The following is a 27,432-nucleotide window of genomic DNA, read 5'->3' as shown; positions in this document are numbered from 1 at the left end:
ATTCATAGCTTTCTTCCAAGGCTGATGAGGCTCGAGGGCACTGCAAGGCAAAATCAAATTAACCTAGTTGTCTAACTTATTTACACACCCAGTTAAAAGTGAGATGGGTGCATGCATTGGGTAGACATCGTAAGAAAAATATGGGTGTGTACCGTGGTGAGCTAATGGCTCACCCGAAGGCAATTTCTGATGCTGTTTCAAGAGTTCTGTACAGCAAATGAGAGATTTCAGTTTTGTAAGGAGTCTGGGATGCATTTAATCACATGTAGGTCACCGAAAAGCTACAGATTTGTCAAATCTGAACTGGATTATTGTCCGAGATCTACGAAAACTTTATTCTACAAGGGAAAACAGTTGAAAAGAGGGAGATTGTGTCCTTTTTTTTTTTTATTTGAAGATTGCGACAAGCAAGAAAATCACTGTCTGCAGACTGGTCAGACCTGGATTGCAGTATTCTAGACTGATTACAGATTCTTAAAGAACCTGCTGCCCAGTCCAACATTTTCACAGGTATTGCTACTGACTGCAGGAGAGAGAAAATAAGAACTCAGCACTTTCTGATTTTTTTTTAACATAAAGAAATGTTTTCCAAAATGTTAACCAGGTAATATATGACCAAGCAACTCTATGCCAAAACTTAGTCAGCAACTGATGAAATTCAAACTAAAGGATAAAGATACAAAGCTGAAACTGAAAGGAAACAGAGTCGTTATAATTCAGCAATTTAAAATAACTAGCAGCTTTTTGTCCAGGGTAATAAGGACTAGTTATACAACTAAAGTGTATATTTCCTGCTCTGAAAACATTAAAAGTCTTTCAAAGCTGGTTGTGATTGTAATCCTTTGCTGAGTTTGTTGAGATGTGGCGAGTTTGTTACCCTTTCTCCCAAAAGTATTGTGAGAGTAAGTACTATTTATTGTCTGTAGAAGAGTGCAAACATTAAGGAAAAGTACTTTGGACAAAAAAAAAAAAAAAAAAAAAAAAAGCCAATGGAGTGGAAAATACACATTTTCTTCTCTCAGCCTTTCATGGGGAAAACTTTTAAATTAATGGGCTGCTGATGATAAGTTTTAAGTAATAGTCTCTCTTGACAAAAGACACTCGGCAGTAATTGGTTTGGCAAATTAACTCTTTTTTTATTTCTTTTTTTTTTTTTAGTGAGTGTGATTGAGTATACGGTTTACATGGCCCAAAGCATGCGAGAGGGGTAGTACTTCAGCTCACATTGTATTACGCTACAGCTCATTTACCATAGATCCAGTGGCATTTAAACATTGGTGCAGCAATAGCGTATCATGAATACAGTCCATTTGGGTCGGTGCACAGTCAAATGGTACAACGCCACACTTCTAGCAATCATCCCAGCAATGGGCCGAGAGTGCAGCCAAGGATGCAACAATGAACTCATTACAGATTTATGATTGCATGCAAATGTACACACAGGAGCATTGACACATTAAAAGTATATTATTGCCTCTTCCCCTCGAAAAATAGTGAAGCAAAAATATCCAGCCGTGGTGTCAACCTGCTGTAAGAATATAACGACTGCGTCTAATTACGGTATGCTCATCTTAAAGTTAGGTAAGAGAGGGAAAAGAATGTCGTCATTTTCCTGAGATGTAAATTAGTGATCATATTTAACAGCTGCTGTATAAGCGGGATATGGGCTATTGTTATACACCGACTTATGATTAGATGATTAGATGTTTTTGTTCAGACAGGACAAACAACCATGCACGCACACCGCGGTGCATGGTTGTCCCATGCACACCATGTTATGTATGTCCCATGTCAAAATTCAACCAATCTTTGTCTGACATTAAAAGTTTGTGTGTGCATCCAAAGGATTTAACTACGAAACTAACCCCCCGCCCTCCACAACAGCAAAAAAAAAAAAAAAAAAGGAAATATGTCAGACAAATGTTTTTTCACGGCCCTGTACAACCAGGCTAAATCTGATCCTACATAAATGTTTGAATATGTTTGAATGCTTGAGGCTGACAACTCTCCTCGCAAAAATAAACACAGGCCAAGAAAGCCGGTTCAGTATTTATATTCATCAAAATATGCTGGTACAACCGGTTCTAGATCAAAACAGGTCCCAAAGTAAAATCTGATAAATATGCATTGCATTAAATGATTCAGAAAATCTCAAATGCTCTGAAGTTATCCATAACTTTTACAGCATCAGGTCTTTTGGTTAAAGCAGCGCATACACTGATAACACGTTTTTTTTCTTCTTCTTCTGAATTTAAGGACATCTCACTATTTACCAGCTCCACATATCCCCACACTTTTTAAATCCCACTATCTTCCCTCTCTCTATCTGCTTTCTACTGCTGCTCCTCAGAGCATTCCTTCACAGAGGGGCTTTAATTATTTATTGCAATGATTTATTTAGCTTTGCTCAACATAGAAGCTGCAATCTTCATCCCCCTGTCTCTAAGTTTCTCCAGCTTGGTCGTACACCCTCCTTTTGCCCCTCCTCGTCTCTACATCCTCCTTTATTTTGCTCGCTCTCTCTCTCTCTCTTTTTCCAGCATCTCTTCAAATGCTCGCCCCTCTTTCCCGGACTTCCTCTCATCCAAGGGCTTTTTCCTGAGGTTTCTCCCTGAATATTTCAGAATGTTCTAATCCGTCTTCATGCCCTCAGTTTCTAGATTCCTCAATGGCCCAAACTATGAGCCACACAGTGTTTTGATGTTTCTTCTCATTTGTTATATTAACTATATCTCTCCTCTGTTTTTGCCTTATGTTGTTGCAAAATATTTTCTTCTTTTTTTGCACCATTTATTCACAATAAGCTTGGTGTGTAAAACTCTAATGCATAGAGTGATTTGCAAATGTATTTACTGACTTTGATGTTTTTTGCATTTTGTCACAGTGTAACCACAAACTATACTGCACTTTTTTTTTTATAACTGACCAACCAAAAGCAGTGCATAGTTTGCAAATTAAAAGAAAATCACACATGGTTTCCAAAGTAATTTTACAAATAAAAGAGTAAAAAGTGTGTCGTGGATATTTTGTTCAGTTGGAAAATCATTATGTTATGATATTCTGCTAGTAGTTCGTCACAAGCCACAAAGTAACGCAGCACACTTGTTGAAGGTGTATTATTTTTTTGTGTAATAGTTAGATGAAATAAAACTGTAAGATTTTAGACCTTGTGCAATAAGTTCTGGGTTTCCCCCAGTGTACCATGTGCCACCAGGCTTTACTTGTGTTCCTCCCATAGCATTATTTAAAGGTGTTCAGATATTAATCTTCCAGTAACACAAATTTTGCAAATTATATTTTACAATTTCCTGCCAACTTTTAAACATGTTTTTTTAACTCAAAACACAGCTGATTGACTGCTTAGCGCCCCAACCACCGGGCTTAGCAAGTTTTCTGGGGGAAACTTTGACGTTCATATAATTTTAGAATCAAATGTCTCATCTATTTCCTCGTCTTAATTGGAGTTGCATACCTGCCTGCATGACTTCAAATACCACCGCCTATCCCTGACCTTCATTTATTTTATGTAATAACTCAGAGTGCAGCCCTACGCTGTGCCTTTTACTTTGTAATTTGATTTCAGCCTGGAGGTGAGACAGCCACCTCCATCCGGTGTCTTAGGGAATGTGCTCATGCTCACAAGATCTCTTGTTTCTCCCGTTCTCCGACCCCCTTTTTGCCTGACCCGGAATGCTCCATCCTTTTTTGCCCTTTATTTCCTCCCTTGCTCATCCCTCATCCCCATCTCTGTGTCCGTGCGTCATGTCCGTGGGTGTTCGCAGTGCATGGGCAGTGGGAGGAGTGGTCGTCATGGAGTCTGTGCTCTGTTACCTGTGGGCGGGGCTCCAGAACACGCACCAGGAAGTGCATGGATGGAGGTGGGGTGACGCCTTGCGGCCAGCCCGACATTCAGACCAAACCCTGCAACATAGCAGTTTGTCCTGGTTAGTACCATCCTCATTAACCTACTGCAGCAAGCCTCTTTCGCTCCTGATGCTTACGCCGCATGCCTTTGTTGTCGCATTAACCAAGCGTTTCATGTCTTCTGGTCGTAAGCCGTACATTTGCAAGCATTTGAATTATTATTTTGTGTTGTTCCATCATAGCCCCCTTGACAAAAATGTCCACTTTATGGTTAATATTAGATCTGACAAAAATATCTTATGTTTTATAAAATATTTTGAACTTTTATGAAAAGTCCCTTTGATCATCATTTTAATTGTTTCTCACTCTGAGATAGCAAAACTTTTTCTAATTGGTAAAATTTCTTACTGGCTTGCAACAACAAATGATGTCAATTTGCAACGTGTAAGTTTTGGTGTGCAATATAGCCAAATATCTACACAGTGTATAAAAACACTTCTTTTTTTTTTCTGTCTCGTCTCATTTCTGTTTTTGCTAAATGGAAGAATAATTAGGCAGAATTTTGGGATAGTTTTCTCTCTTCAAATTAAAAAGTTTAAACACAAATTATGATGATTTCAGGAGAAAAGCAATGTTTTGAGAAAAACAAACAAAAAAGAAAAATCTTCAATTTGCTTTTTGTTTCATCAATCACAAATGACTGGACAAGAGGCTCCAAAGTGGATGCTATTTTATTTATTTATTTATTTTTTAAAATCCATGTGGCAATCATCAGTAAATCCCACTAAAACACTAAGGCAACCACTCCACAACAACTTGCTTTTATGCTTGAAATAAGTAAACATAGGTGCACTGGTAAGAGTCATAATACTAACGCAGATTAATGTGAATGAGGCTCATAAGTCTGATTAAATGTGTCTTTTAAAAATAAGCATTAACGGGTATTAATTACACTTTTCACATTTCTGGCTTAAACATAGTTTTTTGCGTGCTTCTCTTAAGTGAAACACAAAACAAAGACATGAAAGAACTAAAGAAGCGTCTTCAATAACATTCTAACTTATTGAATATCGCTGTAACAGTCTGAACCCATTTCGCCTGACAAAGTCGCATGCTGGCAGCAATTAGACGATTCTTCCTGAGACACTTTGACAGGAAACACTGTGCTCTTCTAATATGTCATGAGATCTTGTTACAGTCCCTGTAAATCCGACAAAATACATTTGCCTGAACAGCCTCGGCACATAAATCTTCCTAAATACATTTGTTATTTTTATTTATTTATTTATTTATTTTTTTGATCTTCAAACCATTACTGGATCTTCTTTCATTTTCTTTAATACAAAAATTTTTTACCTCTCTTCACTATGTGAAAATTGTCTTTTTTGTTTCCCTTTCTACCTTCTTTAACGCAGCTATCCGGCTCTAATAAATAGACGCGTAGTAAGAAAAAGAGATTGCTTTGGTTAAAAGCTTACAATGTATAAGTGTAAGTTTGAAAATAAATGTATGAGTTGTTTTTTTTTCCTGTTTTAAAGGTTTTTAGCCTGATTTTATACTTCCTATACTTTCCAGTTCCATCTCTCCGTTTTTGGTTTGGGTCAGTTTCCTCACCAGTTGGAGGTCAACTCTCTTCTCTGCTCTGAGATTATCCATTAAGTCTATTTCCTGTGAAAAAAAAAAAAAAAAAAAACTTGCAATAAGTTAAGAGTGCAGCTGTTTCTAATTCTGCTGTCGAGGGTGCCGCCAGCCTTTATTCCAGTGTGTCTAAGATTGTCCAGCTGAAATGTCTATCAGCCCAGAGTGGAGTAGGACTCGGCCGTGTTTGAGATAAAGTCTTAATGCAAAAGTCTAACAATGGGTGGAGCAAGATTTGAACAGAAAGCCCCCCTCAAGCAGCGTGCCAGATACGGCTTAAGATTTAAAAAGTAACACCAAAAGGTAAGTGTTGCTTTTCAACAATTTTTGATTGCAGAGTATTCTTTTGTTTGCGCTCGTGCTTTAATTTTTCCTTTGTCGGACTGTTTCTAAAATGATTTCCATCACAAAAGAAATTTCAATTTCGGGATTTCAATTGCTCTGGCTTTTCTGTGTTGTCAGACAAATGGATTCTGAGCTGGAATAGAGTTGTTAATGGATGCACAGATAATAAAACATCAGACAGTTTAAGAAGAGTGGTGTCTGCTTTCTGACTAATAGCCTTTTATTTTTCTTGAATTGATTCGAGTCCAAGCGAGAGCGTGTTTGCTTGGTTCTGTAATCGCCTAAAGCCTTAGAAATTATCACTGCATAAGTGCTTCTTATTTGGAAAGATTAATACTAAGAAGACCCTGTCATTTTCCACTCTTGCATGAATGCTGGTGCTGCTTGAATCTGAGATAGAGCCTTATTATAATTTTTCCTCCCAATGTTCCGGGGCTAAACTTTGTTTTTCTCTCTCTTTTTTTTTGGTGCTTTTCAAAGCAGAGGTTTTCTAAGGTCACTCCTCAAGAAACAAAACTGTCACTGATGGTGCAAAAACAGGCAATAAAGTTTTTTTTTTTATTTTTTTTTTTTTTTTAAACGGGGAGAGGCTAATGCTATAATTTAAAGTAGGTCCCCCCGGCTTGTTTTTTTGCCTCGCGGTTTTCCGAACAGTTGATGTGAAGTGAAGTTTGGTAGAAAGTGTGTGCGTTTCCTTGCAGGGCCTTAGGGGAGCCTGTGTATTTGCGTCTATGTCACAACAGCTTCGGCTTGCGCTCGGGAGTTTAAAGGCGACTGTACTTTGAAATGCTGAACACCAGAATGAGATGTTTTACCACCACTGACCGCAGAAATGAAACTTTGATGGATTGCGTTCATTTGCATAAAGTTGCATGTTTATATTTTACGGGCACTAAGCAGCCGAACCTGAACTTCATGTTTTTGAACTCAAGTCGTTTTGGAAAACAACATGTCACGTGACGTACACCGCAAAAGTATTCACCCAGCTCCCAAGCAAGGCGGTGACAGTCCTGTAGTGAACGATGGGATGCAGTGATGACAGACTGGTCATTTTTGAAATGTGTTCCTTCCTGCTGAAGTCGACATTTAGTATTTTGTTAAGTAGAAACGACAAACGGAACGAAACTGAGGACGCATCAGAAACCACAGATGGCTTTTACTCAAAAGAAAGGGAGATGTCTGAGAAAAATGTTGTGCATATTAAAATAACGGTCCTGCTGATTTTCCCCTCAGTGCTTCCTGTGGTTCCACAATGATGATTTTTATTTCAGAAAGCCTACATCTAGCTCTCCGTGGGATACGGAGAGCTAGATTTGTGACTTATGAACAGCCAGATGGAGTTGTCTTCTTGGGTTCATGATGGAACTGCTTTCTGAAACGAGCTATTGTCTTTGAGACATAGTTCAGCTTTTAAGTATTTGCCTTGTGCTTGGCCTGGTCTCCCAATTAGGGTTTGAGGCATTTCTATCTATTGTCTCTCCAGACATTATCCATGTTGGGGAACTGTGAGACTTTTATCTTGCAAGAGTCTGTAACAATCCTCCTTTTGTATTTCTTTTTTGTTCTGTTTACAGTTAGTGGGGTGAAGTATTGTTTCTTTCTTCTTTCTCAACTAACAGTAATACGTTCCTACTCATTATCAGGTAGAAACATTTTCTTTTTCTATAAATTCTTTGGTCAGATGATTTAATTGGCTAATTTCTGGAGTTCTTGTGGCAAGGACGTAGAGAAACACTCCCTTTTTTTTCTTTTTTACTGTTTTCTTCAAAACATATTCATGCTGTCATTGCAGCAGAGCGTAGCTGTGCCTCAGCAGTCTAGATGCTGCTGTTTGATGTTAATTACGCCTGTCTTGTTATCCTGTTGATAGAACCAAGAAAGTCTCTGGAATTTATGCTTCACCAGTGGATCCCCTTACTGGATCACAAAATGCCTCTGGAAGTTTTCTGTGGTTTGTTACTTTTAAAAAACCTGTTCTATGTAGTCAAGACTACACTTGATGTTTTATTTTGTGTCTTTGTTGCTTTGTTTCCGTTTTCTACCTTTTAGTTTAAAAAATAATTTTCTAAAAGGATGTTTACAATGAAAAATTCAAATATAAATGCATACCCATCTTGAGGAAACTGTGCCATGCTTTCACAATTCATAATATAGTTTGAGTGATTTACTGTAATCTACTTATTATGCTATGATGCTACAATCATGGGAGTCTTCCTGCAGGAAGTTTATCAGACTTATTATTCATATTTCATAAGTCGTTTTTTTTCTGATCAGAACCACAATTGGTGTAAAATAAAAACTTTCAAACATGACGTACAATTAAAATAGGCCACTCACACAAGTGATGTAAGCTTTTTTAATGATATATGTTCTTAATAGTTTATATCACATACTTATTTAATTGGTATGTATATGCAATGGCTATTATGAAAATAAAAATAAAAAATCCTGGTGACGATGTAATGACATGCTTAAATGGATGATTTTAATTTTCCTTCGATTGGAACTGCAGGATGACAACCTTAAAGTGTTAGTCACACTTGAATCTGGTTTGTCCTTGCTCGGGGTTTTTGTAAAAAAAAAGAAAAAAGACTAAACAAAACAAAACAAAATTCTCACAAAGACATGATTACCCAACGTCAAGATAAGAAAGCACACATTTACAGATGTGTGCTTCAACTTTTTTCCTTTACATAATATTCTGAAAATGTCATTTTCAGAAAAAAAAATATTTCCACCTTTAAAGCCCTTCATATTGTTTTGTTTTGTACTATAAATATAGAAAGGGAGCACGACTACAAAACCAAGTGACATTCTTATAATACCGTGCAGGTTTGCTATTCTACATGAACCTCACTAATTTTCCTATGATGACCACATTTCTGAATATCAAAACGCAAAACCTGACATTGACATTTTCTGCCAGGTTATGTATATATTTACATTTTGAAGGTCTTGGAACTACAACAAACATTTATTTAAAAAAAAAAATAAAATCTCTCAAAATTAACCACTTTGAGACAAGTGTTTTATTGGAAAATAGAAATATTTAATTTCATTAGAGTCCATGGTATAAGTATGTTTAACACAGTTTTGCAACCTATTCTACGTAAACCAAAACTGTGAAATGGGTTTGTGTCCTGAATTAAAACTCTGCTGCACATATGTGTCGTGTTCACAAGGAAAAAACGAGTCGGTGCAGTCAGCAGGAATGTTAGAGGGCCAGTCTGTTGCTGGTTCGTGAGACATCTGGACACCGAGCCCAAGCAACGATCACGTTTGTGCAGATCCACAACTGTCTTCTGTATATGCCAGCACAGAAGACAGTTTGTTTGAATTTGATTGAAAAACCCATGTTGTTTCGAAGCTTACAAGCTGACCTATAATCTGGACTATCGTACATTATTTTAAAATATTATAAAAGCAGCGCATGTAACCTGACAATTAATAATGAGCCTTTATCTGGTATTTAATAAATAAAATGTCTTTAACATTCTTAACTCGCCTAAATAGGAAAAGTTGAATCTGATGTAACACCACCCGATGTAATGTCTTTTGAGGCCCGGTGTTTAATCTCCTTGTTTCATCTCTTGCTTCTTCATTCAAATCTTTTTTCTCATGACTTACTTAACGATCCAGCTTTTATATCACCGCTGTATTTCGCCCGTATTACTGTCCATCACGTTCTACTCCACACCCGAACAGTCAAGAGCCTTACGGAACAATATCAAGAAAACATGAACTAGACTGCACTCTCCGTGAACTCTCGCAAACGACGTACAAAGCAATCGTTCTAACCCTGTATGTTGGAGCGGACTAAAATATTTAACATTTCCAGAGATGGGGAGTTTGATGCGGCGTGGTGTTGCTTTTCCGTGGATGCGTCCTCAGCCTTAAATTCATTTGTGCTTGACCCCTGAAACGATGTTCTTGTTGCCTGCTCACTTTGTCATCCTTTGGCCTGTTTCTCTCTCTCTCTCTCTTTCTTTTTCCCTCCCCACTTACACTCCACATTTTGCTCTCCTCTCTTGTAAATTCATGTCTCCTTGCCTCGATATCCACTCCTTCTCCTTGCCATCACCCATCTGCTCTGTCTCTCCTCGCCCGCCTCCATCTCTCTCTCTTTCTGTCTCTCTCCCTCTCTCTCTCTCCCTGCTGTGCAGTGGAGGGCCAGTGGTTGGAGTGGGGCGCGTGGTCAAAATGCAGCGTGACCTGCAACACGGGCACCCAGATGAGGCAAAGGCGCTGCAGTCCCTCGGTGCATGGCTGGGCCGAGTGTAAGGGGCTTCATCAGGAGAGCAGGGAATGCGCCAACCCTTCATGCAGCGGTAAGGCGGAGAAGAAGAAGAAGAAGAAGAAGAGAAAAAAAAGCACTCAGACATGGCACTTTATATGCCTTTGAACAGCATTATGTAAACACAGAGTATTGCGGTCTTTGAAGGAACGCTTATGCCTTGTGAATGTGTTCCGGTTTGGCAACCTAATTTGAATTGTCTCTTTTTCTTTTTTCTTTTTCTTCTTTACAAGAACCCTCTAGGGGAAAACATCTTGTTTTGTTTTGTTTTTTTTTTCTTCATGTCTTCATGAGTCACTTTAAAAATAGCCATTATATCTTCTCGCCATTACTTTCATCCTCCACGTCGAACCCTGTTCCCGATACTTACTGGTGGTGACATGCCTGTGCGTCAGGTGGAGGTAACTGGGGCAGCTGGAACCACTGGAGTCTGTGCAGCAAGACGTGCGACTCCGGGTGGCAGCGGCGCTACAGGATGTGCGAGGGCAGCGGAGAACAAGGCTATCCCTGTGAAGGTTCAGGAGAGGAGGTCCGGTCCTGCAACGAGAAGAAGTGTCCCGGTCAGTGGTTGCGTGCCTGTGCTGTGTGTCGGAGTGCTAAATGGTGAACTGTGCACAGATGCATCTTAACAACAATAATAATCATGTTTTGCTGTAAAGCCGTTCAAGTTAAGACGTATAGTCACATTTCAGTCAATGTTTTATGTTAAGCGTTTCTGTTCGTTGCGAAGACGTCTTACATTTACGGAAAACCAAAATTTCTTTGTTTTCATAAAATTTGAATACTACGTAAAAAAAACAAAAAAAAAAAAAACTGAAGACCCAAACAAGAAATTTCAAATTACTAAATAAACGTATGTGATACTTAAAAGCTTTTCCAAGAAACTGAACTTTGTGTTTTCAGCAGTGGCAAGCCAAAAATAATCAACTAACAGAAATAAGTTCTTGAAATACAGCCCTGCAAAAGATTTCAATATGGGGTTCACTTTATGACTTGACTCCAGTAACAGTCCTTATGAGCTTCCCTCAAACTTTTGAATGGACTTTGTTTTACAATCTTCCTAAGGCTTTGTCTGTGTCTTGTTGCTTTTGTACCTTTTTCTACTCCACTTTTCCTTCCACTCAACTCTCCAGTGATGATTTTTCATGCAGACTTTGAATAGATAGCTTACACTCTTCATTACCAGTTAGCTGAGCGTATGGCAGGTTAGCAGGGACATACCATAATATGAGATGTTGTCTTCAAAGTACATGGATAATAGCTGTCAGGAAAAAAATAGCTGCATTTTCCATTAGTTCATACTTCCTCCATTGACCTCTCCTGCAATTCCATTTGCACTCGTCTTTTCATTATCTTCTGACTCTTCTCTCTCTTTACCATATTTTTCTAATTTTTGCCCTGGCTTGTAATGCTTATCTTTTTATCCTGCCAGTTTACTGAGTTTCCTTTTACTTTTCATCTCTCTAACTATGTTTCTATATGTTTCAGCTCCCTGCCTGTTTTACGCCGCTGTGCTTCTCTGTTTTTTCTCTCTGCTTAGGGACAGTTTTGCTCAACAGTCCGATCTGTGCTTTATCGGTTTCTTGACGGATACTGTTTGAATATTCACGCCTATGTCTGAGTGTCTGTTCTTGCCTTGAGCTTCAAGGGGGCATGTGGGATGGGGGAGGGGCTACAAAGGTTAAAGCTCCACTGTGACCCCTCACTTTTTGTTCAAGGAACCTCTCCAACTTCTTCTGCACAATTCAAGGATCTTGTCTATTGACATTGCAAGGGATATAATATATTTTCACTCTATCTGTCTTTGCTCTTTGCTCTCTGTCCCTCTTCATCTCCCTGCATCTGCCTCTGCCAGCATTCATCTCCCCCTTGGACTCTCTTCTTCGTCCTCGCTTCGTTTTTTTTTTTTTTTTTCATCAGGGTTATGAAAAGAAGGGGAGAAATGGATGAATAAAAAGAGGGAATGAGATACTGCACTGGGGCAATGTCACTGACTGAGAGCAATGTGAAACGTACAAGAGAAGAACATTTGGGAGCTGCTTAGATTTGAATCTTGTATTTTGGGGGGCTTTTCTGTCACTTTTTGTTTTTTTTAGCTCTTGAGTCAGTGTGACTCTATTCGCCTGCTGGACTTCACTACATTTTACATTTGATGATGCCCCCTTCTCTTCCACAGCTCCTCATGAGATATGCAAAGACGAGCACCTCCTTTCGATGTCATGGAAGAGAGCCTCAGCCGGAGAAACTGTCTACAACAAGTGTCCAACAAATGTTATCGGTAAGTGACGCGCGCCTTCAGAAGGAATCGGCTGTAGTTTGCTGATTTGTGTGTTTACAGTGTAAGTCAGATTTATTTGCACCCCTTTATTAAGACGTGTAGAACACAATGTGGAAATGTGGTTCATGTCCACTGCCAAGTGTGATGGGAGGTCTAAAGTGTAAAATGTATGTATCAACTTTCTGTTCTTTTTCTTTTTCTTTCTTTTCTAATGGACCCAAAATCAATCAGGAAGTAGGCAAAATAGTGACAAAAGTAGAGATTTGATAAAATACAGAGTCCGAAAATGTACATAAAAAGAAATGGATGTAGAAAAACAGCCAAAAAACAGTGAGAAATTCTAAACATGGCAAACATAAGAGCATAGAAATGAGTAAAATAATCACTGAATGCAAAATGAACCCAAAATTACATTGAGCTTAAAACCAAAGGGAGGAAACACAAAGGATCGCAAAACTCTTTGAAATGGTGGACGATCTTTTAATTAAACTCTGGTAGCATCCGCCTGCAAGCTGATCTTTGGTTACTATCGGGTCTCTGAGAAAGGTAATGATCTAAAATGTTGGGCAAACTAACACTCATATTTATGAACACTCACAAAATCCTCCTTTTATTGTGAAATGTTACAGAAAAGAGCAAGTGCCGTCCTCTGGCCAAAAAGGGTTGAACAAAGTCTTCGCATGAGAGGCACCAATGATTGTGTCTCGGGTGATTTATAAAAATTAGACCTTTTTTTTTTTTATGTACCAGAACTGAAGGTTGGATTTTATGCTGCAGCATATTCTCACCAGAGGTGTTAATAACCCTGTCTGTCACTGAAAGTTGTAGTAGTAGTAGAAGAATGCAAAAGCGAGCATACACTCTGTTAGATTCAGAGCGAGTTCATGGGAGAATCTTCACCAGGACATGAGCGAATCATGAGATTAACTTTTGCAGAAATATCATTGCATCATTGGTACTGAAACAACAAGAACAACAGTTTTAATTGCTCACGTTCTGCTAAATAACTGTAAAAAAAACCCGAAGAATGGAATCAACAAATTAGTCAAGTTTCAAATTGATTTGAGGCCTTTATGGCGTATACATCCTTTAATCAATGCAACTTGAAGAAAAATCTTACAAACTTAGGGTTGCCCAATTTTTTTTAAAGCATGCAGGACATGGGCTTCTGTGTGAACATGTTTGACTGTGAACGCAGAGTCATTATTATTTAAACATGCCTGACCCGATCTGACAGAATCACATTTGATCGTACATCAAAGTTTTAGAATAGAGCTGAATAATAAAAAGAACAATACATGTCTGGTGTTTTGCTGTTTTTGCCTCGGAATGTCAAAATTGTTTCCAGTTTGGGCCGTAACAAGAATGTCAATGTCCTCAGTGTCGGTCGCTGAGGAATGTATTGATGAAAGTACCAATTAAACTGTATAAAAATCAAATTAAATAGCTGCCTCTCCATTCAAGGAGTACTTCATGAAGTTAAATAATATTGATTTTTTTTTTTTTTTTCCAAATTGATGGAATTTGACAGTATGTAGATAAAAACTACTTCATTGTTGAAGAAGGAAAAAAAAAATCTGTGGTGATAGGGTTTTACTGGGCATTATTACAGAATATTTTGTACATTTATTCCAGTTTGTATAATGTGTGTGTGTGTGTGTTTTTTAAATAATACATTTTCTTTTCCAGGATCTGCTAGTCGTCGATGTATGCTGGACAATAACGGAGTTGCTTTCTGGGGTCCTCCGAGCTTCGCCAGATGCGTCTCCCTTGAGTATAGACAACTGCATTTAGCTGTAAGTTAGCTTTCATCACATATTCTCTTTGTCTCAGAACTGCTCTTTGCTGATTTATTTACACCGTGAACCGAGGCACGGAGAAGAAAACACGTGTATTTGTCCAGGTTACATCATTTGAATCGCTTTGTTGCAGCAGGTCGTGTTTTTTTGTTTTTTTGTTTTTCTTTTTGGTTAAAATGAGAGAAAATAAAAAAAAGTTTTTCTCTACTTCAAAGTTGACTTTGTAGCTATGCTCTCCCCTAAATCAACTGCATTTTTTAACAGGTTTACTCAAAAAAGAAGACGAACAGTCTCTTTACTCACAGCTTCAGGACCCACTCTCTAATTAGATTTCCCAGGGTGTTGCACTCGCACTTATCAATTAATGAACTCGGCTAATGAATGTGTTCACCAGGGAGACCCCTTTCCTGTTCTGTGAACTTCAACCTTTCCAAAGCTACTCCATGATGGTGGAAGAAGATGGGGGTCAGGGATTATGCGTGATAGATCTGTTTGCACTCTTAGCTTCTGTTTCAACCTTTTATTACTAACGGAATTTAATTATTCATTTTGTGTGAAGCTGTTATCGTCTGTTCTTTCAGTCTCTCTCTCTCTGACTTTATGCACATCTCACCTTCCTTGCATGTTTGGATCATAAATACCAAAAAAATAAAAAAGCAAAAAAAAATAAAAATAAAATCCACAGCTTACTGCATAACATCATTTTGAGATACTCCTTTATTTCAAAAGAAACAAAAAAAAATCTGCAATTTCTCTTGTGATGCATTTTTAAAATTTAACACTTTATTTTTGCTATGAAAACGTATATTGTTGTTTGGCACTGTCTAGCNTGCAGGAAGTTTATCAGACTTATTATTCATATTTCATAAGTCGTTTTTTTTCTGATCAGAACCACAATTGGTGTAAAATAAAAACTTTTAAATATGATGTACAATTAAAATAGGCCGCTCACACAAGTGATGTAAGCTTTTTTAATGATATATGTTCTTAATAGTTTATATCACATACTTATTTAATTGGTATGTATATGCAATGGCTATTATGAAAATAAAAATAAAAAATCCTGGTGACGATGTAATGACATGCTTAAATGGATGATTTTAATTTTCCTTCGATTGGAACTGCAGGATGACAACCTTAAAGTGTTAGTCACACTTGAATCTGGTTTGTCCTTGCTCGGGGTTTTTGTAAAAAAAAAGAAAAAAGACTAAACAAAACAAAACAAAATTCTCACAAAGACATGATTACCCAACGTCAAGATAAGAAAGCACACATTTACAGATGTGTGCTTCAACTTTTTTCCTTTACATAATATTCTGAAAATGTCATTTTCAGAAAAAAAAATATTTCCACCTTTAAAGCCCTTCATATTGTTTTGTTTTGTACTATAAATATAGAAAGGGAGCACGACTACAAAACCAAGTGACATTCTTATAATACCGTGCAGGTTTGCTATTCTACATGAACCTCACTAATTTTCCTATGATGACCACATTTCTGAATATCAAAACGCAAAACCTGACATTGACATTTTCTGCCAGGTTATGTATATATTTACATTTTGAAGGTCTTGGAACTACAACAAACATTTATTTAAAAAAAAAAATAAAATCTCTCAAAATTAACCACTTTGAGACAAGTGTTTTATTGGAAAATAGAAATATTTAATTTCATTAGAGTCCATGGTATAAGTATGTTTAACACAGTTTTGCAACCTATTCTACGTAAACCAAAACTGTGAAATGGGTTTGTGTCCTGAATTAAAACTCTGCTGCACATATGTGTCGTGTTCACAAGGAAAAAACGAGTCGGTGCAGTCAGCAGGAATGTTAGAGGGCCAGTCTGTTGCTGGTTCGTGAGACATCTGGACACCGAGCCCAAGCAACGATCACGTTTGTGCAGATCCACAACTGTCTTCTGTATATGCCAGCACAGAAGACAGTTTGTTTGAATTTGATTGAAAAACCCATGTTGTTTCGAAGCTTACAAGCTGACCTATAATCTGGACTATCGTACATTATTTAAAAATATTATAACAGCAGCGCATGTAACCTGAAAATTAATAATGAGCCTTTATCTGGTATTTAATAAATAAAATGTCTTTAACATTCTTAGCTCGCCTAAATAGGAAAAGTTGAATCTGATGTAACACCACCCGATGTAATGTCTTTTGAGGCCCGGTGTTTAATCTCCTTGTTTCATCTCTTGCTTCTTCATTCAAATCTTTTTTCTCATGACTTACTTAACGATCCAGCTTTTATATCACCGCTGTATTTCGCCCGTATTACTGTTCATCACGTTTTACTCCACACCCGAACAGTCAAGAGCCTTACGGAACAATATCAAGAAAACATGAACTAGACTGCACTCTCCGTGAACTCTCGCAAACGACGTACAAAGCAATCGTTCTAACCCTGTATGCTGGAGCAGACTAAAATATTTAACATTTCCAGAGATGGGGAGTTTGATGCGGCGTGGTGTTGCTTTTCCGTGGATGCGTCCTCAGCCTTAAATTCATTTGTGCTCGACCCCTGAAACTATTTTCTTGTTGCCTGCTCACTTTGTCATCCTTTGGCCTGTTTCTCTCTCTCTCTCTCTTTCTTTTTCCCTCCCCACTTACACTCCACATTTTGCTCTCCTCTCTTGTAAATTCATGTCTCCTTGCCTCGATATCCACTCCTTCTCCTTGCCATCACCCATCTGCTCTGTCTCTCCTCGCCCGCCTCCATCTCTCTCTCTTTCTGTCTCTCTCCCTCTCTCTCTCTCCCTGCTGTGCAGTGGAGGGCCAGTGGTTGGAGTGGGGCGCGTGGTCAAAATGCAGCGTGACCTGCAACACGGGCACCCAGATGAGGCAAAGGCGCTGCAGTCCCTCGGTGCATGGCTGGGCCGAGTGTAAGGGGCTTCATCAGGAGAGCAGGGAATGCGCCAACCCTTCATGCAGCGGTAAGGCGGAGAAGAAGAAGAAGAAGAAGAAGAGAAAAAAAAGCACTCAGACATGGCACTTTATATGCCTTTGAACAGCATTATGTAAACACAGAGTATTGCGGTCTTTGAAGGAACGCTTATGCCTTGTGAATGTGTTCCGGTTTGGCAACCTAATTTGAATTGTCTCTTTTTCTTTTTTCTTTTTCTTCTTTACAAGAACCCTCTAGGGGAAAACATCTTGTTTTGTTTTGTTTTTTTTTTCTTCATGTCTTCATGAGTCACTTTAAAAATAGCCATTATATCTTCTCGCCATTACTTTCATCCTCCACGTCGAACCCTGTTCCCGATACTTACTGGTGGTGACATGCCTGTGCGTCAGGTGGAGGTAACTGGGGCAGCTGGAACCACTGGAGTCTGTGCAGCAAGACGTGCGACTCCGGGTGGCAGCGGCGCTACAGGATGTGCGAGGGCAGCGGAGAACAAGGCTATCCCTGTGAAGGTTCAGGAGAGGAGGTCCGGTCCTGCAACGAGAAGAAGTGTCCCGGTCAGTGGTTGCGTGCCTGTGCTGTGTGTCGGAGTGCTAAATGGTGAACTGTGCACAGATGCATCTTAACAACAATAATAATCATGTTTTGCTGTAAAGCCGTTCAAGTTAAGACGTATAGTCACATTTCAGTCAATGTTTTATGTTAAGCGTTTCTGTTCGTTGCGAAGACGTCTTACATTTACGGAAAACCAAAATTTCTTTGTTTTCATAAAATTTGAATACTACGTAAAAAAAACAAAAAAAAAAAAAACTGAAGACCCAAACAAGAAATTTCAAATTACTAAATAAACGTATGTGATACTTAAAAGCTTTTCCAAGAAACTGAACTTTGTGTTTTCAGCAGTGGCAAGCCAAAAATAATCAACTAACAGAAATAAGTTCTTGAAATACAGCCCTGCAAAAGATTTCAATATGGGGTTCACTTTATGACTTGACTCCAGTAACAGTCCTTATGAGCTTCCCTCAAACTTTTGAATGGACTTTGTTTTACAATCTTCCTAAGGCTTTGTCTGTGTCTTGTTGCTTTTGTACCTTTTTCTACTCCACTTTTCCTTCCACTCAACTCTCCAGTGATGATTTTTCATGCAGACTTTGAATAGATAGCTTACACTCTTCATTACCAGTTAGCTGAGCGTATGGCAGGTTAGCAGGGACATACCATAATATGAGATGTTGTCTTCAAAGTACATGGATAATAGCTGTCAGGAAAAAAATAGCTGCATTTTCCATTAGTTCATACTTCCTCCATTGACCTCTCCTGCAATTCCATTTGCACTCGTCTTTTCATTATCTTCTGACTCTTCTCTCTCTTTACCATATTTTTCTAATTTTTGCCCTGGCTTGTAATGCTTATCTTTTTATCCTGCCAGTTTACTGAGTTTCCTTTTACTTTTCATCTCTCTAACTATGTTTCTATATGTTTCAGCTCCCTGCCTGTTTTACGCCGCTGTGCTTCTCTGTTTTTTCTCTCTGCTTAGGGACAGTTTTGCTCAACAGTCCGATCTGTGCTTTATCGGTTTCTTGACGGATACTGTTTGAATATTCACGCCTATGTCTGAGTGTCTGTTCTTGCCTTGAGCTTCAAGGGGGCATGTGGGATGGGGGAGGGGCTACAAAGGTTAAAGCTCCACTGTGACCCCTCACTTTTTGTTCAAGGAACCTCTCCAACTTCTTCTGCACAATTCAAGGATCTTGTCTATTGACATTGCAAGGGATATAATATATTTTCACTCTATCTGTCTTTGCTCTTTGCTCTCTGTCCCTCTTCATCTCCCTGCATCTGCCTCTGCCAGCATTCATCTCCCCCTTGGACTCTCTTCTTCGTCCTCGCTTCGTTTTTTTTTTTTTTTTTCATCAGGGTTATGAAAAGAAGGGGAGAAATGGATGAATAAAAAGAGGGAATGAGATACTGCACTGGGGCAATGTCACTGACTGAGAGCAATGTGAAACGTACAAGAGAAGAACATTTGGGAGCTGCTTAGATTTGAATCTTGTATTTTGGGGGGCTTTTCTGTCACTTTTTGTTTTTTTTAGCTCTTGAGTCAGTGTGACTCTATTCGCCTGCTGGACTTCACTACATTTTACATTTGATGATGCCCCCTTCTCTTCCACAGCTCCTCATGAGATATGCAAAGACGAGCACCTCCTTTCGATGTCATGGAAGAGAGCCTCAGCCGGAGAAACTGTCTACAACAAGTGTCCAACAAATGTTATCGGTAAGTGACGCGCGCCTTCAGAAGGAATCGGCTGTAGTTTGCTGATTTGTGTGTTTACAGTGTAAGTCAGATTTATTTGCACCCCTTTATTAAGACGTGTAGAACACAATGTGGAAATGTGGTTCATGTCCACTGCCAAGCGTGATGGGAGGTCTAAAGTGTAAAATGTATGTATCAACTTTCTGTTCTTTTTCTTTTTCTTTTTTTTTTTCTTTTCTTTTTTTTTTTTTGGCTAATGAACCCAAAATCAATCAGGAAGTAGGCAAAATAGTGACAAAAGTAGAGATTTGATAAAATACAGAGTCCGAAAATGTACATAAAAAGAAATGGATGTAGAAAAACAGCCAAAAAACAGTGAGAAATTCTAAACATGGCAAACATAAGAGCATAGAAATGAGTAAAATAATCACTGAATGCAAAATGAACCCAAAATTACATTGAGCTTAAAACCAAAGGGAGGAAACACAAAGGATCGCAAAACTCTTTGAAATGGTGGACGATCTTTTAATTAAACTCTGGTAGCATCCGCCTGCAAGCTGATCTTTGGTTACTATCGGGTCTCTGAGAAAGGTAATGATCTAAAATGTTGGGCAAACTAACACTCATATTTATGAACACTCACAAAATCCTCCTTTTATTGTGAAATGTTACAGAAAAGAGCAAGTGCCGTCCTCTGGCCAAAAAGGGTTGAACAAAGTCTTCGCATGAGAGGCACCAATGATTGTGTCTCGGGTGATTTATAAAAATTAGACCTTTTTTTTTTTTATGTACCAGAACTGAAGGTTGGATTTTATGCTGCAGCATATTCTCACCAGAGGTGTTAATAACCCTGTCTGTCACTGAAAGTTGTAGTAGTAGTAGAAGAATGCAAAAGCGAGCATACACTCTGTTAGATTCAGAGCGAGTTCATGGGAGAATCTTCACCAGGACATGAGCGAATCATGAGATTAACTTTTGCAGAAATATCATTGCATCATTGGTACTGAAACAACAAGAACAACAGTTTTAATTGCTCACGTTCTGCTAAATAACTGTAAAAAAAACCCGAAGAATGGAATCAACAAATTAGTCAAGTTTCAAATTGATTTGAGGCCTTTATGGCGTATACATCCTTTAATCAATGCAACTTGAAGAAAAATCTTACAAACTTAGGGTTGCCCAATTTTTTTTAAAGCATGCAGGACATGGGCTTCTGTGTGAACATGTTTGACTGTGAACGCAGAGTCATTATTATTTAAACATGCCTGACCCGATCTGACAGAATCACATTTGATCGTACATCAAAGTTTTAGAATAGAGCTGAATAATAAAAAGAACAATACATGTCTGGTGTTTTGCTGTTTTTGCCTCGGAATGTCAAAATTGTTTCCAGTTTGGGCCGTAACAAGAATGTCAATGTCCTCAGTGTCGGTCGCTGAGGAATGTATTGATGAAAGTACCAATTAAACTGTATAAAAATCAAATTAAATAGCTGCCTCTCCATTCAAGGAGTACTTTATGAAGTTAAATAATATAGAATTTTTTATTTTTTCACATTGATGGAATTTGACAGTATGTAGATAAAAACTACTTCATTGTTGAAGAAGGAAAAAAAAAATCTGTGGTGATAGGGTTTTACTGGGCATTATTACAGAATATTTTGTACATTTATTCCAGTTTGCATAATGTGTGTGTGTTTTTTTTTTTAAATAATACATTTTCTTTTCCAGGATCTGCTAGTCGTCGATGTATGCTGGACAATAACGGAGTTGCTTTCTGGGGTCCTCCGAGCTTCGCCAGATGCGTCTCCCTTGAGTATAGACAACTGCATTTAGCTGTAAGTTAGCTTTCATCACATATTCTCTTTGTCTCAGAACTGCTCTTTGCTGATTTATTTACACCGTGAACCCAGGCACGGAGAAGAAAACACGTGTATTTGTCCAGGTTACATCATTTGAATCGCTTTGTTGCAGCAGGTCGTGTTTTTTTGTTTTTTTGTTTTTCTTTTTGGTTAAAATGAGAGAAAATAAAAAAAAGTTTTTCTCTACTTCAAAGTTGACTTTGTAGCTATGCTCTCCCCTAAATCAACTGCATTTTTTAACAGGTTTACTCAAAAAAGAAGACGAACAGTCTCTTTACTCGCAGCTTCAGTACCCACTATCTCTAATTAGATTTCCCAGGGTGTTGCACTCGCACTTATCAATTAATGAACTCGGCTAATGAATGTGTTCACCAGGGAGACCCCTTTCCTGTTCTGTGAACTTCAACCTTTCCAAAGCTACTCCATGATGGTGGAAGAAGATGGGGGTCAGGGATTATGCGTGATAGATCTGTTTGCACTATTAGCTTCTGTTTCAACCTTTTATTACTAACGGAATTTAATTATTCATTTTGTGTGAAGCTGTTATCGTCTGTTCTTTCAGTCTCTCTCTCTCTGACTTTATGCACATCTCACCTTCCTTGCATGTTTGGATCATAGAGACCAAAAAAAAAAAAAGCAAAAAAAATAAAATAAAATCCACAGCTTACTGCATAACATCATTTTGAGATACTCCTTTATTTCAAAACAAAACAAAAAAAATCTGCAATTTCTCTTGTGATGCATTTTTAAAATTTAACACTTAATTTTTGCTATGAAAACGTATATTGTTGTTTGGCACTGTCTAGCTGGATTTAATTCTTTAAATGTCAGGTATTTCACACATGCATGATTGCTTTTCACTGTTTGTAAGTTAATAAAAATAAAAATGTAATTTCTCTCCATTTAATATTCTACAAAATATACTACATACAAATTAATAAAAAAAAAAAAAAAACACAACTCTGTTTATCTGTGCCTGTAGATGTCACTGCACCCACAAAACTGAACTTTTAAATTGCTAAAACACTTTTATTTTATTTTATTTTATTTTTTCTTCAATCGCCTGGCTCTTTCACCATTGTGGGGGTTCTCTTTTTCAACCTATCGGCTTACAAGTTTTGACCGAACTCAAGCTGTGTTTAAGGCATGGAATATAAAACGATGGTACATTTTTTTTTTTTTTCCTTTGGTTTGCATATTTTACATGCATTTCACTCGTGTCACGGTTGTTTTTGCAAGTCAAAGGCGAAGCTGTCCGTTTCCCTAAATGTCTCTATTTCTCAATGCATTGTAGTTGCTAGAGCATCTTGCGAAGGGTCAGAGGACCCTGGCCGGGGAGGGGATGTCTCAGATCGTACGGAGTCTCCTGGAACTTTTGCAGAGGAGGAGCTACTACAGTGGCGACCTTCTCTTCTCCACGGAGATCCTGCGAAATGTGACGGACACCTTCAAAAGAGCAACCTACATCCCAGCTTCCGACGACGTGCAGGTGGGCCCGACCGCAGACGCTTCTCTGCGTTTCTTGAAGAGCATGCATTTTCTGTTTCACTGGCTATGAATAAAACAATGACTTGCTGTTGACTGTAATACACAACAGACTGCTGTTTGCAAACGCAATTTTTCTCCACATGTGTTTAGGTGCTTCATCCTTTTCACATTTTGTCAAGTTGCAATCACAAACTCCAATGAATTACCGCGGTTCTGTGTGACACACCAGCAAAAGAAGCAGTGCATAACTGAAGTGGAAGGAAAGGGGGACAAACGACTTTCAAGAAGTTTTGCAAAATCTTTTGTATTCCATGCCCTTTCCTCAGATCCATCCACAACAACAAAAAAAATAAATAAAACAGCTTCCTCTGGAAATCTCATAATAAACAGATAAAGTCACTGAATATATACAGAGCTCTTCTGTAAATACCTGAGAGAATTGTTCAAAAACAGTTGTGAACAAGCATCATCATGAAGACAAAGGAACATGCAAAGGTCAGCGACAAAGTGAAGGTAGCTTAAAGTTTGAAGCAGCATGTGTCGAACACCTCAGATTAATATGGAATCCATGCAAACTCAGAAAGTCATATATTCAGAGTTACTCTGGAGGAGCTTCAGAGATCAGCAGCTCAGAAAGGAGAACTTGTTTGGCAGCATAATTATAACGCAAATTTGGCATTTAAAGAAAAGTTAAAAGAAAGAAGTCATTGCTAAACAAAAGGCGCTTAGAGGCAGAAATCATTGAAGAAAACATCAAGACGACTTCAAATTGGATTGGATGTTCACCTTTAAGCAAGACAACAACCCTAACCGTCCAGCCGGAGCTGCCATGGAAGATTTCCATCTTTCCAATCCTTCCATCGGTTTGCAGTCGCTCCAAATAAATTGAGTATTAACTAATTGAAGCTGAATACAAATACATATCCAAACTTAATTCGATTTATACATTTCGAAAATGTTGTTTGTTTTCCTTCCAGTTCTAAATTATAAAACATCTTGTTGGTTCGTCACACATAATCACACAGAAATACTCAGCTGAAATTTGTGGGTTTAAAATTAAATTTAAACGATGGGGAGGGAGGCGAGGGGGAGGGGGGGAACTTTTGCCAAGAACTGTAATTGTATGTTTACGCAAAAGTTTTTTGTTAGTTTTCAGAAAGAATAGACATGGAACATGCCCGTAGTGTTGACAGCTGGCACATCTGAGGAGGATTTTATAGTAGCGGGCAATCTGACAATTGTCCTCCCTCATTAACTCCACGTTTTTACTCCTGTGTGTAGAAATTCTTCCAGATTGTCAGCCACATGTTGGACTTGGAAAATCTGGAGAAGTGGGAGGACGCACATCAGGTAAAGTGTCCACCTCTTAATTACAGTGTGTGTTTGCGCATGTGAAATTTAAGTATTTCACCCATGCAGATGCCCCTGAGTAAACATGTGCTTACTTGACATCTGGAAACAATAAACAATCCAGCGGCAAATCTTATTCCACATGGTCACTATTTTTAGTCAGTCTAGAGCTAAATCAGCTCTTTCTGAACTTTTTATGCCATGCAGTACTGCCGAAAATATCCCACTCTCCAAGTACCTCCATCAGCACTTAAGTGTTGCATGTATAGTTCTAAATTTTATTTGAAATATGCACGTTTTATGTACTGGCCGCAGAAAATATAGCTAAATACCATCTATTTGTGAAAAAAAAAAAAAACTGAATGGAAATTTACGGGAAAGTTTTGTCAATTAAAAACACGATTCAGATAAAATCTCACAACATCAAACTGTAGATGGAGATTTCAGGCTATTTCAACCCCCAGTCAGAGCTGTGATTATCCAACTATTCATCAAACGTTTGCTTTGACAAGCAAATCGTGCTCTGGCGACGGCTACACCTTATCTTCTGCTGAAAGGTTGTGCTTAATGTTAAACACTGAGAAAACTGTTGAGATGAATTTTCTTATCTTTGATCATCTGCCTTTGCTGTGTTGCGCTTTTCATTGCTGCGAGGTCGTGGGGACTCGACGCTCTTGTTTAACGTAGCCACTTCCAGCAATCAGAATTCACAATCATCCACTTTAGAATCCACTAAGTATTATTACATGTTTATCTTTTTTTTTTTTTTTTCATCTTGAATTTTAACCCCTATGCAGCGTAGTGGGTCGTAGTGGATGAAGATATGCAGCGTTAAGTATGTTGATGCTTGACGAATATATATAATGTGGCTGAATTAGCAGAATTTGGCAAAGGATGGCTCAAAATTCCCATACAGCTCCTGTTATTAAAACAATTAATGAGATTTTTGCAGGGACTAATGCCACAAGCATTTATTAGGCTTAAAGGGCATTTACATTTTCATAAAGTGAGCTTGGTTCTAATGTAGCTTTTCCCCATTGGGTAACTAAATAACCGTTTGACTCCTACGTTACAGATTTACTTTGTGTTTTTCTTTGTCTGACGTTAAAAGCTGAGCGATGATCTCGACGCTGGTTTGGATTTCTATAATGGAATCACGTTTCCACCTTTCTTTCCGTCTTTCCTCCCCCAGGTCGCTCCCGGTGCTGCTTTGCTGATGAGAATATTAGAAGATTTTATTCATTTCATTGGAGAAGCACAGAAGCCTTTTCAGAGTTTCCTGACAGTCACCAACAATCTCAGTAAGTCTTCGGGATCTTAAATCACCCTTTGTTGCGGAAAAAAAAAACGTTGTTTTGACACCAATCACGGACTTATTCTATCTTGTTCGTGAAAGTTTTGAACCCTCTGCCAACACGTGGCTTTAATAACTTTTCAAAATCAACTCCTTTGTTTCATAATTTTCACCAGTCGGTTTTTTGCTCAAGCACTCTTTTTCCTGCTGAATTCGATCAAAGTTTTTCAATGTCTCTTTTGTTTTGTTTTTAGTGATAACCATACAAAGAGAGCCAGTGTCGGCAGTTTCAAGTGACATCAACTTTCCCATGAAGGGACGGAGGGGGATGAAGGACTGGGCCAGAACAGCTGAGGATAAGCTCTACATCCCCAAAGAAGTCTTTACCATCCCTGTTGAGGGTAAGTGTGTCAAGATAGATTTCATCTGGCCTAAACCATTGCAGTTGTTTGAACTAGCCTGGGTAACGTGCTCATAGCCAACCCACATACATAATCCACGTACAGGTGCTTTTTTTGTAAATTAGAGTGTACCGTAAGTAGAAAAAAGGCTGTTTGATTAATTCAATAAAAAAAACTTTACCCAGATTCGTTTGACATCGTTTTGACAGCATTCAGAAGTAAAGTAAAGTAAACCTCTAGACGACGACGTTGCCAAAAAGCGCTTCAGAGTGCTGGGATTGTGAAGAGTTGAGTTAGAAGAAAATGTGTTTCAAAAAAAAAAAAAAAAAAAGTGCTGGGATTGTGAAGAGTTGAGTTAGAAGAAAATGTGTTTCAAAAAAAAAAAAAAAAAAGGGGTGGGGGGGGTTCACAAGCAACGACAACGACTGCAGCCTTGAGAGGTCTGTGAATCAAATCACATTTAAGAGTTTGTGTGACATTTATGAAGTCTGGACTCGGGACGGAGTCTATTCTTCAAATAGCCAGACTGTTCAGCAGTGGTTCAAACTCCTTATCTCAGATGAAAGTAAAATTCTCAGCTGTATAAGAAAATATAGCTACCAGAATATTTTCAATTATTCCAAGGAAAGTGAAACATGGGAAAGCTCAAATTTCTACGTTCAATGCTATTTTGCATATTGACCATTTTCACTCTGTCCTTTAGACACGGAGACTGTAGGATAAAGTCTGTTGCCATACTGAAAAATAATTAGCTTGATTTAAAAAAAAAAAAAAATCAGCGTTACTGCACAACTGTTGTCAAAATGAGTTGCTGGGACATCATAACTGAGAGCAATTACTTTTTCATGCTCTCTCAAGCTATGGATAGTGACTCAAAAACATTACTCTGAAGATAGAAACAGATAGTACTCAGTTAATATGAAGTTAGGAATCTGTAGCATAACATCTGTAGCACTTTGCCTTATTCCTGCTCATCCAATCTGCTTCCATGAATGCCTTCTTTACTCAAGGTCAGAGCAGCCCTCCCAGTAAAATTCACACATTCGTAGACGCTACTTGTGCAGACCCACAGAAGACCTCTCAAGAATTTTAAAGGACGGAGCTGAGAAGGATTTGGGCTGTTAAATGGCCCAGGAGGGCCTCCCTGGAAGATGTATGCCTTTTATCTGTATGGAAGTTTGCTGTATTCCCCGGTGACGGCATCCTGCCGACAGAATTTTGAACGACGGCAGTTCACTTTGACAAAACACAAGCGAGGTGAATGTTGTTTGTCGAAGATGTCTTCTAAATACTCCTTTCCCCTGTGAGGGGTGTAAGTTAGCCCAATGCAACTTACAAAATATACAGTGTTTTTTCCAAATACTAAAATAAGAATCATACAAGTAGAACACAATAATGGAAAAAAAAATTATATATAGATCCATATATATATAGATCCATATATATATATATATAGATCCATAAATACATCAAGGACAAAGCCTCAACGGACGATGTGCTCAGCGAATGTCTCAGGCAATGGGGAACAGAGGACGAGGTGCTGGAGGAACCATCATGGGAGGACAAGCCCCTACATGGGATGTACCACCGACAAATAACTGAAGTGGCTGATATCAGTTATATCAGCCACTTTGGCTGATATAACTGATATCAG

At 38.4% G+C, this 27,432-nt stretch overlaps 1 protein-coding gene across 2 annotated transcripts in view; it reads left to right on the top strand.

The window, feature by feature from the left end:
• adgrb2 (adhesion G protein-coupled receptor B2) overlaps positions 1–27,432 on the top strand; it is a 273,817-nt gene that overhangs the window by 119,156 nt on the left and 127,229 nt on the right. The window contains exons 5-13 of one of the 2 annotated variants that reach the window (XM_016663772.1): positions 3,783–3,944; positions 10,011–10,175; positions 10,537–10,701; positions 12,318–12,419; positions 14,109–14,215; positions 22,540–22,734; positions 24,015–24,083; positions 25,276–25,384; positions 25,632–25,778. In XM_016663772.1, the coding sequence (XP_016519258.1) occupies positions 3,783–3,944; positions 10,011–10,175; positions 10,537–10,701; positions 12,318–12,419; positions 14,109–14,215; positions 22,540–22,734; positions 24,015–24,083; positions 25,276–25,384; positions 25,632–25,778 (1,221 nt within the window). Of the gene's footprint in view, positions 1–3,782; positions 3,945–10,010; positions 10,176–10,536; positions 10,702–12,317; positions 12,420–14,108; positions 14,216–16,936; positions 17,162–17,522; positions 17,688–19,303; positions 19,406–21,114; positions 21,222–22,539; positions 22,735–24,014; positions 24,084–25,275; positions 25,385–25,631; positions 25,779–27,432 lie in introns of those variants that run through there. The other variant, XM_016663771.1, reaches the window with a different exon arrangement.

Source organism: Poecilia formosa, unplaced genomic scaffold (genome assembly GCF_000485575.1).
Source record: "Poecilia formosa unplaced genomic scaffold, Poecilia_formosa-5.1.2 Scaffold443, whole genome shotgun sequence".
Taxonomy (NCBI): domain Eukaryota; kingdom Metazoa; phylum Chordata; class Actinopteri; order Cyprinodontiformes; family Poeciliidae; genus Poecilia; species Poecilia formosa.
Note: the sequence above shows the minus strand (reverse complement) of the source record. Positions and strands in the feature narration are given on the sequence as shown.